The sequence below is a fragment of the Diabrotica virgifera genome, chromosome 5, assembly GCF_917563875.1.
Source record: "Diabrotica virgifera virgifera chromosome 5, PGI_DIABVI_V3a".
Classification (NCBI taxonomy): Eukaryota; Metazoa; Arthropoda; class Insecta; order Coleoptera; family Chrysomelidae; genus Diabrotica; species Diabrotica virgifera.
Genome location: NC_065447.1, coordinates 111,531,465 through 111,546,489, shown reverse-complemented (window position 1 = coordinate 111,546,489; position 15,025 = coordinate 111,531,465). Strand labels below are relative to the sequence as shown.

The following is a 15,025-nucleotide window of genomic DNA, read 5'->3' as shown; positions in this document are numbered from 1 at the left end:
TTGAAAATACTATAGAATATAAGAAGTTACGGGCTCAAGCTAGATATATAACTAAAAAGAACAGAAAAAAATCTTGGCAAGAATTTATGTCCTCTATTAATTCCACTATGCCTATAAGCACCGTATGGGAAAAAGTTAGAAAAATATCTGGAAGTAATACCTATAAAAAGATTCCATTTCTATGCAATAACAAACAGATAGTAACATCTAATAACGAAATAGCAGATTTATTAGCAAAACAATTTGAAATGAACTCCAGCAATAACAACTTTTCTAAAGAATTTATCAATACCAAGATGATTTCGGAAAATAAATTAATAGATTTTAATTGCATTGAAGATAATCTTCTTAATATAACATTTACCATGGAAGAGCTTAATCACTCTTTAAGTACCAGCAAAAAATCGGCGCCAGGACCAGACGATATTCCTGTTAGTTTCTTACAAAATCTACCAGATAATGGAAAACAATATCTTCTTAACCTATACAACAGAATTTGGACTAATAATGAGTTTCCCACAAAATGGACGCAGGCGATAATAGTTCCATTACTAAAACCAAATAAACCACGAACTGATCCCGAATCCTATAGGCCAATTTCGCTTACCAACACAATGTGTAAAATCTTGGAAAAAATGGTGAATAATAGACTAAGGTGGTTTTTGGAAAATAATAAATTAATAATCAATGAACAAAGCGGCTTTCGCAGGAACAGATCCACTATAGATAATTTAATTGACCTAGAATCCGAGATAAATGAATCGTTTGCAATTGGACAGGAATGTCTTGCGGTTTTTTTCGATATAACAAAAGCGTTTGACATGGCTTGGAGATACGACATTCTTAACACACTAAGTCAGTGGGGCGTCAAAGGTAACATGCTATATTTCATTCAAAATTTTCTTAGTAAGAGACAATTTAAGGTTAAGATAAATGGTACACTATCCAGCACTAAAGACCAAACAAATGGAACACCTCAAGGATCTGTTATTAGTTCAACACTATTCTTAGTAGCAATAAACAAAATCTTAGAAAACTTTCCACAACTTGTTAAAGCGAGATTATACGCTGACGATTTAGTTATATATTCAAGAGGAAAAAATATTCTTTCTATACAGAAAAATTTACAATGTGCATTAAATCACCTTGAAAACTGGTCGAAAGCTGTAGGATTGCAATTCTCTACAACCAAAACTAAATGTATTTTATTTTCAAAAAAACGGCAGTCTACAACTCCAGATCTTCAGTTATATGGAAACAACTTAACTTATGTGGAACACTTAAAATTTCTAGGAATGATCTTTGATAAAAAACTATCTTGGAAGTACCACATTATGCACATTAAACAATCCTGTCAATCTGGTCTCAATTTAATGCGTACACTGTGTAATCGTAATTGGGGTTCAGATTGTAAAAGTTTGATTCTTATTTACAAATCTCTAGTACGATCCAAACTCGATTATGGATCAATTGTATACTCATCTGCAAAGAAGACACTTCTTGCTCAACTAGAAGTCATACAAAATACAGCATTAAGAATAGCCACAGGAGCATTCTGTACTAGCCCCATTAATAGTTTACAATGTTTAACCGGAGAACCACCTTTAAATTTCCGAAGAATGTACTTGTCATTAGCCTACGCATCATCCATATATGCAATAGAATCGCATCCCACTTTCCACCACACTATTGCAGAACGTTTCAAAGAAACTTATGTAAATAAAAAAAGAACTAACCCCCCCTTTTACGAGAGAATCAGAAAATATCTCTCTCTCAATAATATTCAATTCCCAAAATTTTTTAATCAGACAAATACAGTTACTCCTCCGCCCTGGACCTTTCCTCCTGCAATATGTGATCTAACTCTTTCTAAATACAATAAGCTTGATACCCCCCATGCAACAATTAATCAATCTTTTCTCAACATACTTGCTTCTTTCCCAGATCATTGTTATATTTATACAGATTCATCTAAGACTGCTGATGGTGTGGGATCGGCAGTTGTAGATTCAAACACTATATTACAATTTAAATTATCTTCCACTTGCAGTATTTACTCTGGAGAACTATATTCAATTCTGCAAGCCCTCATTCACATTCGTACTCAAAAAATTCCAAAATCTGTCATAATTACCGACTCACTCAGTGCATTACATACGATAGAACAGTTATATACAAGTAATCCTATAAGTATTTTAATAAAAGAACAATTACATTTACTGAAGAACATGATGCAGCAAGTAAGCTTTATATGGGTTCCATCACACATTGGACTTCAAGGAAACGAAAAAGCAGATTTCCATGCCAGAGAAGCAATACACAGTGCGTCTTCAGTGTTAGTGAACTTAGTGCCTGTTTCCGATTACAAACCATTCCTTAAAGAAAAAGTGTTAAACAAATGGGAAAACGAATGGAATCTTTCACAATCATCTCTACACACAATAAAGCCCTCAATTGAACCTTGGTGTGAGATAGACCTAAATCGCCAGCTGTTTGTGAAGCTAAATCGTTTACGCATAGGGCATAGCAGACTTACTCACAGCTACCTAATCTCTAAGTCAAATCGCCCTATTTGTGACCTGTGTAATTGCGACATCAATGTAACACATATATTAATAGAGTGTCCTAAATATCTTAATGAAAGACAAAAACACTCCATACCTCTCAATATAAAAGCAGTCTTAGGATCACACTGTAAGCTTACACATTTGTTTAATTATTTGAAAGACATTAATGTTTTAAGCAAACTATAACCACTGTTAACATTTTATAATTCTTAATTTGTAAATTATATTGTTACCTAAATGTGAACTTATGTAATAGCCAAAATGTTATTAGATTTAAGTAACCATGTATTAATGACAGTACAGCTAATAACCCAAAGTGGTTGATGCTGATAATAAAATAAAAAAAAAAAAAAAAATAGATCGGATACAGATCTTCGTCTGATTTGAAAATATGTACTAAGTACATAGATAAAGCGGAAAAAATTACAAAAATACAAAAAGAAATGAGAGAGCTTGCGAAAGGGAGGGAGAGAGAGAAAAAAGTTGCTGATAAAAATAAGTACTAGTATAGAGAAAAATATGGTTTTAGATTGTGGGGAGTAGGGAGGAAGAAAAAATGAATGGGAGAAGGGGATGCCACTTAGTTACTTACCGTATCCGCAATATTCAGCAAATCCAGAATGAACCAACGGACCTAGTTGTTTTGGATCTCCAGCAAGTACTAATTGAGCACTAACCATGCCTTTGTTTTCACTGGTTGATGAAATCCCTGCAATTGGAATAAGCGTTTGTGTTTCTGTAGCATAGCCACTTTCGTCGATGAATATGTGCGAAAAATGATTGGAAGGAACTCCACCATTGACAAGTCTAAAATTTAATTTTGAGTTGAAACAGTGAAAACCCTAATATCACAACAATAATTGTAAAACAAGGAACTAGAGCGTTAGTTGCTACCTAGTTACTGTCCACAAAACTAAACTTATCAGGTTAAATAAAATTTTATAATTGTATAAGAACGTCAACTGCAAAATATGTTGGTCCAGCTGCATTGAGACTTGAGCTGCAGAGTGTAGCAGAGAACCAAACAGTCAACCATATCTTGCATGACTGCGACGCATTGGGCATAGGCGCCAAATACTTTTTGGGGACAACGAAGTGACTGGGGAGCGATAAGGGCCTTTTACGCGTTCCTTGAAACTGAGTTGCTCAAAAAAAAAAAATTATAAAAAACCCCAATTCTGGGACCAAAAAAGGGGAAACAGGGAAAAGGAAAAGGACTCCTTGCTGAGGTCTGTGGATAAGTGAAGGTAGTGCCAGTGCTTCAGAAGTGATGTCGTCGGCCTTACAACGGCTATTCGAAACACTGGATGACAGAGGAGGGTCTGGTTTAGCAGGCGTTCGGCGTAGCCTGGGCAGGCGACGAGAGGGCGTTTTAAAGTACCTTTGAATTAAGACTACGAAGAGTAAATCCTGCACTAAGGTCAGTCAGGCGGCGTCCTGGACTGAGATATCTTTTGAAGATTCCAAACCCGCCAGAACCTCTACAAAGATGAAAAAAAGTACAGAGTTCCAGAATTCTGGAATGGGTATCATAAAATAATGAAAGATGTACAATAAGCCAATTGGCTGAAGTACTACCGGCTTATAATAGACGACTTCCAGGTGGAGTAAGATAATTGATAATGTCTACTGCAGTCGTAGACGAAATGTAAGCTACAAATAATTTCAGACCAGAACCTAGAACCAACAAAACAAAGTAACACTACACAACAGAGTCATTTACAGTAATATATTTCCATATGCCTGCATGAATTGTTTGAAGTTATACATAATAAGCTTTCACTTATATTGTCACATACCTGGCACTTGTCACTACAGTTGTTAGCAAAATTCTATACTTAAGCAATTCTTCCATAGCTGGTTCGTAAAATGCATTATCCTTGCCTAGGTTTACAATATCTTTTATTTCTTGGAGTTCAGTTTTGCTGTTGGCATAGGTAATCCCAATAAGTCTAAATATTTCGGATTTAGGAATAATTTTTCTTAATCGTACAGCGACTTCGTTAGTTGCGGCGTTGGAAGGAGCACAAATTAATATTCTGGACTTGGGATATTTTTTCCAAATCTAAAATAAATGAATGGTGTTAATGTGCAGTGGCGGCTCGTGATTTTTTCAATAGGGGAGGCTATACCTAACTGTAAATTATCTAGACAAATTTGCACTAGCAAAAAAAAATCCGCCAAAAACATCTAATTTAAGGCCCCATTTTTTTGACCATTTTTATTTACATTTTATAATATCTTCATAATTCATAATTATTTCATAATATCATATCATTTTACAAATAGTTAGTATAATTGTAAAAGTGTATTACCAAAGTTTGTGTCAGTCTTATTCGTACCTTCGAATCGATCGCAGGCTATCGTTTACAAAGAGAACCGGATTCATCAATTTTTGTTAAATTATTAAAAACTCGTTAAAAATTTAATACTCGATAAAGATATAATTTTATAGTCCAGTGAATTTTTAAATAAACAAATTAAATTGGTTCCCCCATTATGGGGGAACAAAGTTCATTAGGGACGTCCTCTCAGACGAAAGACATAGTGAATAGTGAAGATAGTTTAGTGGAAAATAATAGTTTTGAACCTAGTGCTACTTTGCCGATAGAAAAACAAAAGGATATTAAATATTTCAACTTTATCTCAGATAAGTACAATTTAGATAATATTTGGGTTTATATTGAAAAAATTGGGAATGAAACTGGTCTTTCTAGATTGCATCCTATGGCGATAGGTCACCTACTATTTAAGACCCTGAAACTTACACATATTAAAGAGATAAAAAGCATTGGCCGTAATCGTATAAAAGTTTTGCTGTCATCACGTTTAGAAGCTAATAATCTTGTCAAAAATAAATTATTAGACGCTCAAAATTTAAGAGCTTACATTCCAAATCACTTGTTGGAAGTTAAAGGGCTTATAAGGGATGTAGACACCCAATTTGACATTAATTATCTCATGGAAAACATTGAATCTACTTCCAAAGTTTTAAATATTTATAGAACAAAGCGTAGAATCCAAAAACAGGAAACAATTGAATACGTAGATAAAAAACTATAGTTGTCACCTTTGAGGGTAATATTCTACCCAACTATATAGGTTTTAATAGAGTTTATTTTCCGGTAGAACAATTTATTGGTAGGGTCGTTCAATGCTATCGATGTTTGAAATTTGGTCATGTGTCAAAGCAATGTAAAAGTTCCCAGGAGTGTTGTATTCAATGTGGGCAAACTAAGACTACTGATCATACTTGCGATAAAGCTATGTATTGTATACATTGTAAAAGTAATGAGCATGTTACAATATCAAAAAAGTGTCCCTTTTATGAAAAACAAAAAAAGATTAAAAGTATAATGATCGAACAAAAGACTACTTTTTTAGAGGCAAAACATTTGTGTGAACAATCATTTTCTGGCGTTATGAGTCAAAATTACTTTTCTTTGCTTGAAAATAATGAACAAGAATTTCCTTCGCTTCCAAAAATTAATAAAAATTCTGTCTCCACTCAGCTAGGCCCACAGACCAATAAAGCGCGCCCTCTAATATCTTCTCAATTGAACAATAATTCACATGCATCTGTAGGAAAGAAAAGGAAACCAAACTCTCCTATCATACAATCTCCTATTCATAAACCTATCTTTCCCTTTACATTTGGACCTGCCCAGCCTTTACCGGCTAATCAACATAAACCCAATTATAACAAAGTTGAAAATAAAAATCAGTTGACAAAAACTATAACAAATTTTATAATGAACCTCTTGGAACATATTCGTTCAATTGAAGATATAAAAACGTTAGACGATAAGACTATAATTAATGAATTAGAACAGGTTTTAAATACTCTAAACAATAATAGCTTCTAATGGCTGTTCAAGATATTTTAAAAATTGGTCAATGGAATGCTAGATCTATTATGTCAAACAAAAACAGTTTAATGCAATACGTAAACAATAAACAAATTGATATTTTACTAATTAGCGAAACATGGTTTAAAAAAGATTCTTATTACAGTTTTAATGTTTATAAGCTAATAAGAAGAGATAGGAAGGAAGACCGGTTTGGTGGCGTTGCGATTCTTATCCGTAACACAGTAACCTTCAGTGAACTAAAGCTAAATTATAACTTTAATTCTGATATTGAAGTTTGTGGCATCAAAACAAACTTTAAAAATATTGAACTCAATATATTATCTATATACAAACCTCCTAAATGTAAAAGTAGAGTACGTGATTGGGCAAATATATTTTCACAGGTCACTGGTTCAGTAGTTATAGGTGGAGATTTCAATGCGCATAATACGATTTGGGGATCTAATTATAATGATGCAACTGGAATACAACTTATTAAAACTGCAGATGACTTAAATTTTACAGTAATTAATAATGGAGAACCTACCATTTTAACTAAACCAGATCAAAATAAATCAGCTATTGATGTTACTTTCGTTACAGCTGATCTAGTCAATAAAATTAATTGGTCTATACATACAGACACCTTGGGATCGAATCATTTTATGATCTATATGGAAATTACCGACATTCATTTACCTGAAGGAATTATTCCTAAAAGTAAATGGAATACAAGAAAGGCTAATTGGTCCATGTACGAAATTTCAGCAGAGCAATTTTTCAATAACTATTACCAAATGGAAAATACGTCGGACAAATATAATTTTTTAATTGATTGTATAAATTATGCAGCTCAACTATCAATTCCACAATATAAAGCTTATAAAAACAAAATCAGAAATTCTCCGCCGTGGTGGAATACAAATTGTGATAACATTATCAAGGAAAGAAAACGAAAATTACTTAAAATGCCAAGAGAGCATGGCTAAAAGTAAAAAAAATTAAAGGAAATAGCTAAAGAAAGTTGGAAAAACTTTGTCTCAAACTTAAACAAAAACACTCCTTCCTCAGCATTATGGAATCAAGCTAGAAAAATCAATAGAAAACCAATTACTAATCGAACATGTCTTAATGATACATTAGTCGACGAAATTTTTGATCAAGTTGCTCCTCCATCAGTCCAATTACTAAAAAGCTACAGCTATGCTTCAAATGAACAAAACCATTTTTTGCTAGAACCGTTCAACATTACAGAATTAGAATATGCTCTTAAAAATCGGAATAACACAAGTCCAGGTTTGGATAATATTAAATATCCCATGATACAACACCTTCCAAAAATAGCTAAACTCTTGCTGTTGGAAATATTCAATGAGATGGTCAAAAATGGGAGTTTAGTTCCTCAATTTCAAGATGTCATTATAATACCAATACTGAAACCAGATAAAAATCTCAACGTGGCACAATCATATAGACCTATATCTCTTATGTCATGCCTTCTTAAAACAGTCGAACGAATGATAAAACAGAGATTGGAATGGTGGTTAGAAAAAAAGAAATTACTTCCCAACCTTCAATTTGGGTACAGAAAAGGAAGAAGTACTTTAGACGCCCTTTCAACATTAGTGGTAGACATACAAAACACATTTACAGACAACAATTATTTACCTGCAATATGTATGGACATAGAGGGTGCATATGATAGAGTCTGTCTAGATATTTTAGTTGAAAAATTAGTCAAAAATTTCCAAATACCAGCCCAACTAGCAGGAACAATATATAATTTTTACTCATGTAGAAAGATATATCTCAGAGCACATAACAGTAGTCTGATAGTTCCACGATACAATAACTTGGGGCTGCCCCAAGGATCAGTATTGAGCCCTTTGTTGTTTAATTTGTACACTGCTGATCTACATAATAGCCAAATTGAAAACTGCACTTTGAAGATTATACAATATGCTGACGATTTTCTTGTATACTCGTTTTCAAAAAAATATGATACCTAATTGTATACAAACATTACATAAAATGCACAACTTGTCAAAAAATTGGTTCCAACAAAATGGATTTGAAATTTCCACAAACAAATCTAGTGTTTGCATTTTCACACGACACAACTTACCAAATATTGATAAATTACAATTAAGCAATCATGAGTATAGTTTCCAAACTTCTATCAAATATTTGGGGATGATACTTGACCGAAAACTAACATGGAAATCACATATTGAGTTTATGCTAAACAAATGTAATCAAGGAATAAATTTTTTAAAAGCAATTTCAAAAACGTGGTGGGGAGCAGATGTTGAAACATCATTACTTTTCTACAAAGCTTATATACGATCAATCATAGATTATGGTTGTGTACTCTATGGCTCTGCATCTGATCGGGCCCTAAGCAGAATCGACGTAACACAAAATACAGTTCTGAGGATTTGTTTAGGTGCTATGAAATCAACTCCAATTAATGCGTTACATGTCGAAGCTTTAGAGATGCCACTGAAATATAGAAGAGAATATCTAAGTAAAAAATTTATTATGAAATTACAACATAAAGATCCTTCCCTTCATTTAAAAATAAGCAAATTGAATGAAGCTGATCTGACGAATAAATATTGGAAACACAAGAATTCACCTCCACTTTGTGAAGCTTTTCGCAGTATGTCAAACTTTGATGTTACTTCAAATCCAGACGAAATCTTAGACTTTGAAGATTTTCCTTCATTATTACATTTGGTAAAAGTAATTAATCCAAGTTATCATGAAAATGCAGCTATCAGTCATTACATCTTAAGAAGTATCTTGGGCGTTTTTTCGGAGTCTATAATTATCTACACGGATGCGTCGAAGTCAACGTTTGGCACTGGATGTGCCTTTTATGTCCCATCAAACAATATAGAAAAAATGTATAAAATAAATAATGCTTTCTCAATATTCAGCGCTGAAGCAATTGCAATTTATGAAGCTTTATTATATTTTATGAATACAGAAAATAAGTCTACAGTAATTGTTTCTGACTCACTTTCCGTACTGACAGCTATTCAGACAATAATATTTCCAAGTCATAATTTAAACAACTATATCTTCCAAATTAAAAAAATACTTTATGAAATCTATAAAAAACGAAGAGAAGTGCATTTCCTATGGTTTAAAGCACCCATAGGTATCACCTGTAATGAACATGTTGATTATTAGCAAAAAAGCCATCACACATGGATCGTTAACCGGACATAAACCTTCTAATCCAGATATATGTGCAATTGTTAAAAATGAAGTTAACCAACAATGGAGACGTACATGGAACGAATCTAGCAAACATAGTTCCTCTCAATACGCGATGATTCAACATAAAGTGCCTACTGAGTACTGGTTTAAAAATTATTCCGTTCCCCGCAGATATATTACTTCCATTATTAGAATAAAATTTGGGCACGCCTGTTATCCTTTTCATTTGGCGAAAATTAACATTTTATCTTCAAATCTATGTTTAGACTGTCAAAAAGAGGGAGACTTAAATCATATATTTTTTGAGTGCTCAAAGTATACTCAACAAACTAATAAACTAATTGAAAATTTATTAAAATATAATATATTTCCACCTTATAATTTATGTTACCTACTTTCTCTAAATAGGAAAACAATATATGACTGTTTAATGAAATTTATTTGTAAAAGTAAAATCAACCTTTAAGCATTATCCACAAATGATTATTTACCTTTGTTTTATCCCATATGTATTTACCTCCTATCCGCGACCTAGTCTAGTTATGTCTAAACGAAATGTCTTGAAGGGTCCCTAGACGAGAAGAAGCAAGTGACCCTGTCTTATTCCTACCTTAACTCCTGAATATAATAATTGTAATATTAACAACCACCTTTACGGTAACGTTTCCTTATCTTTCTTATTTTTGTTTTGTTTTATATTTTTGAAATGTATGTAGATTTTGAAATATACTTGTTGTGACTGGCTGAGTGGCGACAGCCCATGCCAAAAAAAAAAGTTTGTGTCGTTTATTTGTTAACAATTCTATCTCTGTAAGTAGATATTAATATCAAAATAAATACAGATTTGAAGTTTTGCAGTCCATACAGGTTGAAGGTTTACATTATTTAAGATACTCAACTGAATTTTTCTAAAAGCGGCTTACTCTGCGAATGCAAAAACACGGTAAATAACCGATATTTTGCTTTGCATTACAGATATCGGGAAAAGTTATTTAAACAAGTTGTTCCAAATATTATTCTAATCCCACATACCAAATTTCATTACAAAATTCGCACTTTTAGTTTTTTCATTATTTGTAGTCAGGATCCTAAAATCCGCAGAGGAGGCTGCTGGCCGAAAAATCTCACTTGCCCGATCTCCGGGCAGCGTGTGTGTTAAGCGATGTGCAGCTCTAAGGAGACCGGGTCTCCTTAAACCATCCTTAAACGCTGCTGGGCTACGCGGAGCATTAGCAAGTGAGATTTTCCGGCCAGCAGCCTCCTTTGCGATTTTAGGATCCCGACTACAAATAATGAAAAAACTAAAAGTGCGAATTTTGCGCTGAAATTTGATATGTGGGGTTAGAATATTATTTGCAACAATTTGTTCAAATAACTTTTTGCGATATCTCTAACGCGAAGCAAAATAGCAAAGTAAACAAAACAGTGCCCAGATAACACAAAGACATCTTAAAGAAATCTAAAAGATAACTTACTAAAGATGTTTTAGAGGTCTTAAAGATGTCTGGTATTTCCGGAAAGATATCTTTACGACGTCTTAAAGATGTACGTATGTTACAAATCCTTACATCTTAAAGATGTCTTTTTTTTTGTCTATTATTAAGGTGTTTAGGATAGCTTTCTTTTTAATTTTTTATGATGAAATATTTTAAATGAACTTTTAATAAAAATAATTAGGTTCTAAAAATACGTTTATTGGTATTCAAATTTTACATGTAGGACTTTTGTTTGCCTTTTTGTCCCAGCCAACTGTACGACTGTACTTTAAAGCTTGCTCATTGCTAATAATTAATTTTCCAACTCTTGATACAAAATCATAGGCTTTTGCTCCTCCTACTTTAACAAGCTTTGATACCTAAAAAATATGTTTTAACAGCATATTGTTAAGGTAAGCTGTTGAATTGGAGACATGCATTTAGTACCTACTCTTGATAATAAAATTAATTTTTGCTTTATTAATATAACAATCTAAATCTAAACCTACTGCATTATTAAAATCTTTGGAGTCTTCTAAATATCCCTCAAATAAAACCATATCTTCATCACAAGATATGGGAAATACTACTGAAGTCATTGATGTGAAAAAACTTTTGTTTGGAGTTTGTCTTTTAGCTACCAGCTCTTGTCTTGTCTTACTTAGGTACTAACCTAACCTAACTTTTAAATTCGTAATTATAACCTGGTTTGTAGAAAAAATGTCTTAAAGATGATGTTTAAAAGATATCTTAAATTTGGCGTTTTAAAGATTTTTTAAAAGTCTCAAGACATTAAGACCATATTTGGTTGTAAATAAGATATCTTAAAGATGACCTGTGCTGTATGGGTGTAGCGTGTGTAAAAAATTTATGGGGAGGCTAATCCTCCCTTGCCTCCTCTGACCAGCCGCCACTGTTAATGTGTAACATGATTTAAACAATATAATTAATCTTTTAAAAATAAACAAAATGCTTTCGATTACTCTTCATATAAGTATTATGCGTAAAGCTATGAGTCCTTGTACATAATCTAAATGAAAATACATAATCTAAAAATCTATACTAAAACTATATCGTGTTTACCAATTACTGTAATATATTGGTCCTTGGGCCTACCATTAAAAATTATTACCGCCCTCATCAGATTTTTTATTCAGTTATTCATGTCGAATCGGACAACTTTTATATATTTAAATGAGATAGAGGTTTTTAAACTCTGTGTGTCCGACAACTACTGAAGTACTCTTAAAAATGTGTCGGACAATAGTACCATTAACTTGTATGTATTTTTATCACACAATCCTGCAAATATGACTCCATAATGCAAGCATCATAAACAGTCATAAAATTTATACCCTCTAGTACAGTTAATTTGTTTTGTACAGACTTTTGGGGTGCCCGTAATTTAAGCAGTGATAACACTGTATAACTGGCATTATACTGGGTTGGGATAAAGTAAATATCTTTGAAACGAAAAGAACAATATTTATGAAACTTTGCATGCAAGTACAGTCACGCAAATGGCATATGTTGCCATATTTTTTGTTACTACTCCACTTCCGGTTTCACCGGAAATGCCCTTAACTTGTGCCTGTATATAATTTTTTGCATTAATACAACGTAGTAGGAAATAAGCGAGTACCATCTATACTGCAAAATAAAATAATTGTTGTTTACATGCACTGCATGACTTATTTGAATTTACTATAGTAGGTAAAACTGTTACTGAACTAATTGACAGAAATAAGTTGTATTAAAAATGGTTCATTTAAGTGAAAAAGATCGTATTGAAATATTAATGATAATCGGTTATGGTGAATTTTCATTTTTTGGAAGTTAATTTTCCAAATCGATGGATTGGACGTAGAGGATTCATAGAGTGGCCCGCTCGTTCTCCGGACCTCAACCCGTTAGATTTTTTTTCTTTATGGTTATCTAAAATCACGTGTTTACGTAAGGCGATCAAGATGCTTGCAGGATTTGAGACAAAGAATAATTGATGAATGTGAACTAATACGTGGAGGAATCTTGCAAAAAGTGACTCACGAATTTATTTATAGGCTTGCACGTTGTCAGGAGTTAAACAGCAAACATTTTCAACATTTGAAATTATTTTGTTTATTTTTAATATCATTGGTCTAACGTAAATAAATTAACCTATTTTTTTAACTGTAAAGAGATTTATTTCTTGTTTTAATAGTTTTTTCTTCCAAACTTGGTATGTATGAATTAAAAATAAGAAGTTCTTTTAAAATCCGTAAAAATATACAGGGTGTCCCATTTAAAGTAAATAAGTTAAGGGTATTTCCGGTGAAACCGGAAGTGGAGTAGTAACAAAAAATATGGCATCAGATGCCTTTTGCGTGACTGTACTTGCATGCAAAGTTTCATAAATATTGTTCTTTTCGTTTCAAAGATATTTGCTTGGTTCCATACTTTATCCCAACTCTGTATATGGTAAGACTCTATGATCTATACCGCAGATCAATACTCCCCTCAGTAAAGTAGTCCCTGTAAAGGTATAACAAACAGTTCCAGTTGCGAGAAGTGAAACCACCTCTTCACTTTGGCTGCCCTGTTGAGATATCTCATCCATTTTTGCTTAATTCTTCTATTAAAACGTTTGACATGAATAATTTTAGAATTTTTTGTATTGGGTTCTGATTATTTCAACAGGGTATCCTCTGTGAAGTCTCTATTAATGAATTTCACAATACCTTTACAGGTTACATTTTTATTAGGGATGTACAGGTCATATCCTTTATCTTTTTTGAGTCCAATAATCATTTGCCGCTTTTCTGTTTTTAAATTCCACACTGATTCTATTTATCCCCTTTTTATGGGTTTTAAAGATTTAATTTAATTTTAAATCATAGATTTCTCTAGCTATGGCCAAATAGTTATATTTCCCGATATTTAAACTTTCATTTTTGGATTCTATATAGACTTCAAACGGACCTTTATCATAAATATCATATCTAGATGGGATGTTATTTAACTTTATACTTTCTTTTTTATCATTCACAATTATTTGTTTTTTGTTATTTATTAAATTATTATTATTACTTAGATTGCCTATATAACTCGTATTTGTAGTCATTAGAACATCAAAGTTATCATTTTTTTCGATTAAATTTAAATCTGGGGGCTTATCACCCCCAGACGTGTCCCCCATTTTTTAAACTACTTTGCTTTATTTATTTTTTTTTAATTATTCTATTAAAGTGTTTTAATTTAGGCTATTAAAAATTATAATTTATAAAGGATTATATTAAAATATATATAACCTGTAAAGGATATATACGTATGCTTTATAGATTACCAGAAAGCATTTGACAGAGTAAAACATGACAAATTAATAACTCTAATGCAAGAAATTGGAATTGACAACAAAGATCTAAGAATTATCAGAAACATTTATTACAATCAAACGACCAAAATCAAAATAGAAGCCTAGTTAACTGATAAAATTGCAATAGAACGAGGAGTACGACAGGGCTGTATTTTATCTCCACTACTATTCAATATTTACTCTGAATGGGTATTTAAGGAAGCTTTAGACGGTTGTGCCAAAGGAGTATTAATAAATGGTGAATGGTTGAATAACATTAGATATGCAGATGACACCATAGTTTTTGCCGATAATCTCAATGATTTACAGATATTAACAGATCGTATAACAGAAGTTAGCAACAGATACGGACTAGCTCTTAACATAAAGAAGACCAAATTTATGACAATTATGTAGTAAGAAACCAATACTAAACGCTCAACTTACAATCAACCAACAGAATATCGAAAGAGTTGAGCAATCTGGGTACGAATTTAAATAGCCAATGGGACCACTCAACAGAAATTAAACAGCGAATAATAAGGACGAAAGCAGCATACGTTAGAACGAGAC

At 32.5% G+C, this 15,025-nt stretch overlaps 1 protein-coding gene across 2 annotated transcripts in view; it reads right to left on the bottom strand.

Annotated features, from left to right (window-relative positions):
- LOC114332347 (putative helicase mov-10-B.1) overlaps positions 1-15,025 on the bottom strand; it is a 196,204-nt gene that overhangs the window by 30,652 nt on the left and 150,527 nt on the right. For both annotated transcript variants that reach the window (XM_050650230.1, XM_050650228.1), the window contains 2 exons: positions 4,367-4,632; positions 3,160-3,374 (listed from right to left, as the gene is read on the bottom strand). In XM_050650230.1, the coding sequence (XP_050506187.1) occupies positions 3,160-3,374; positions 4,367-4,632 (481 nt within the window). The remainder of the gene's footprint in view (positions 1-3,159; positions 3,375-4,366; positions 4,633-15,025) is intronic.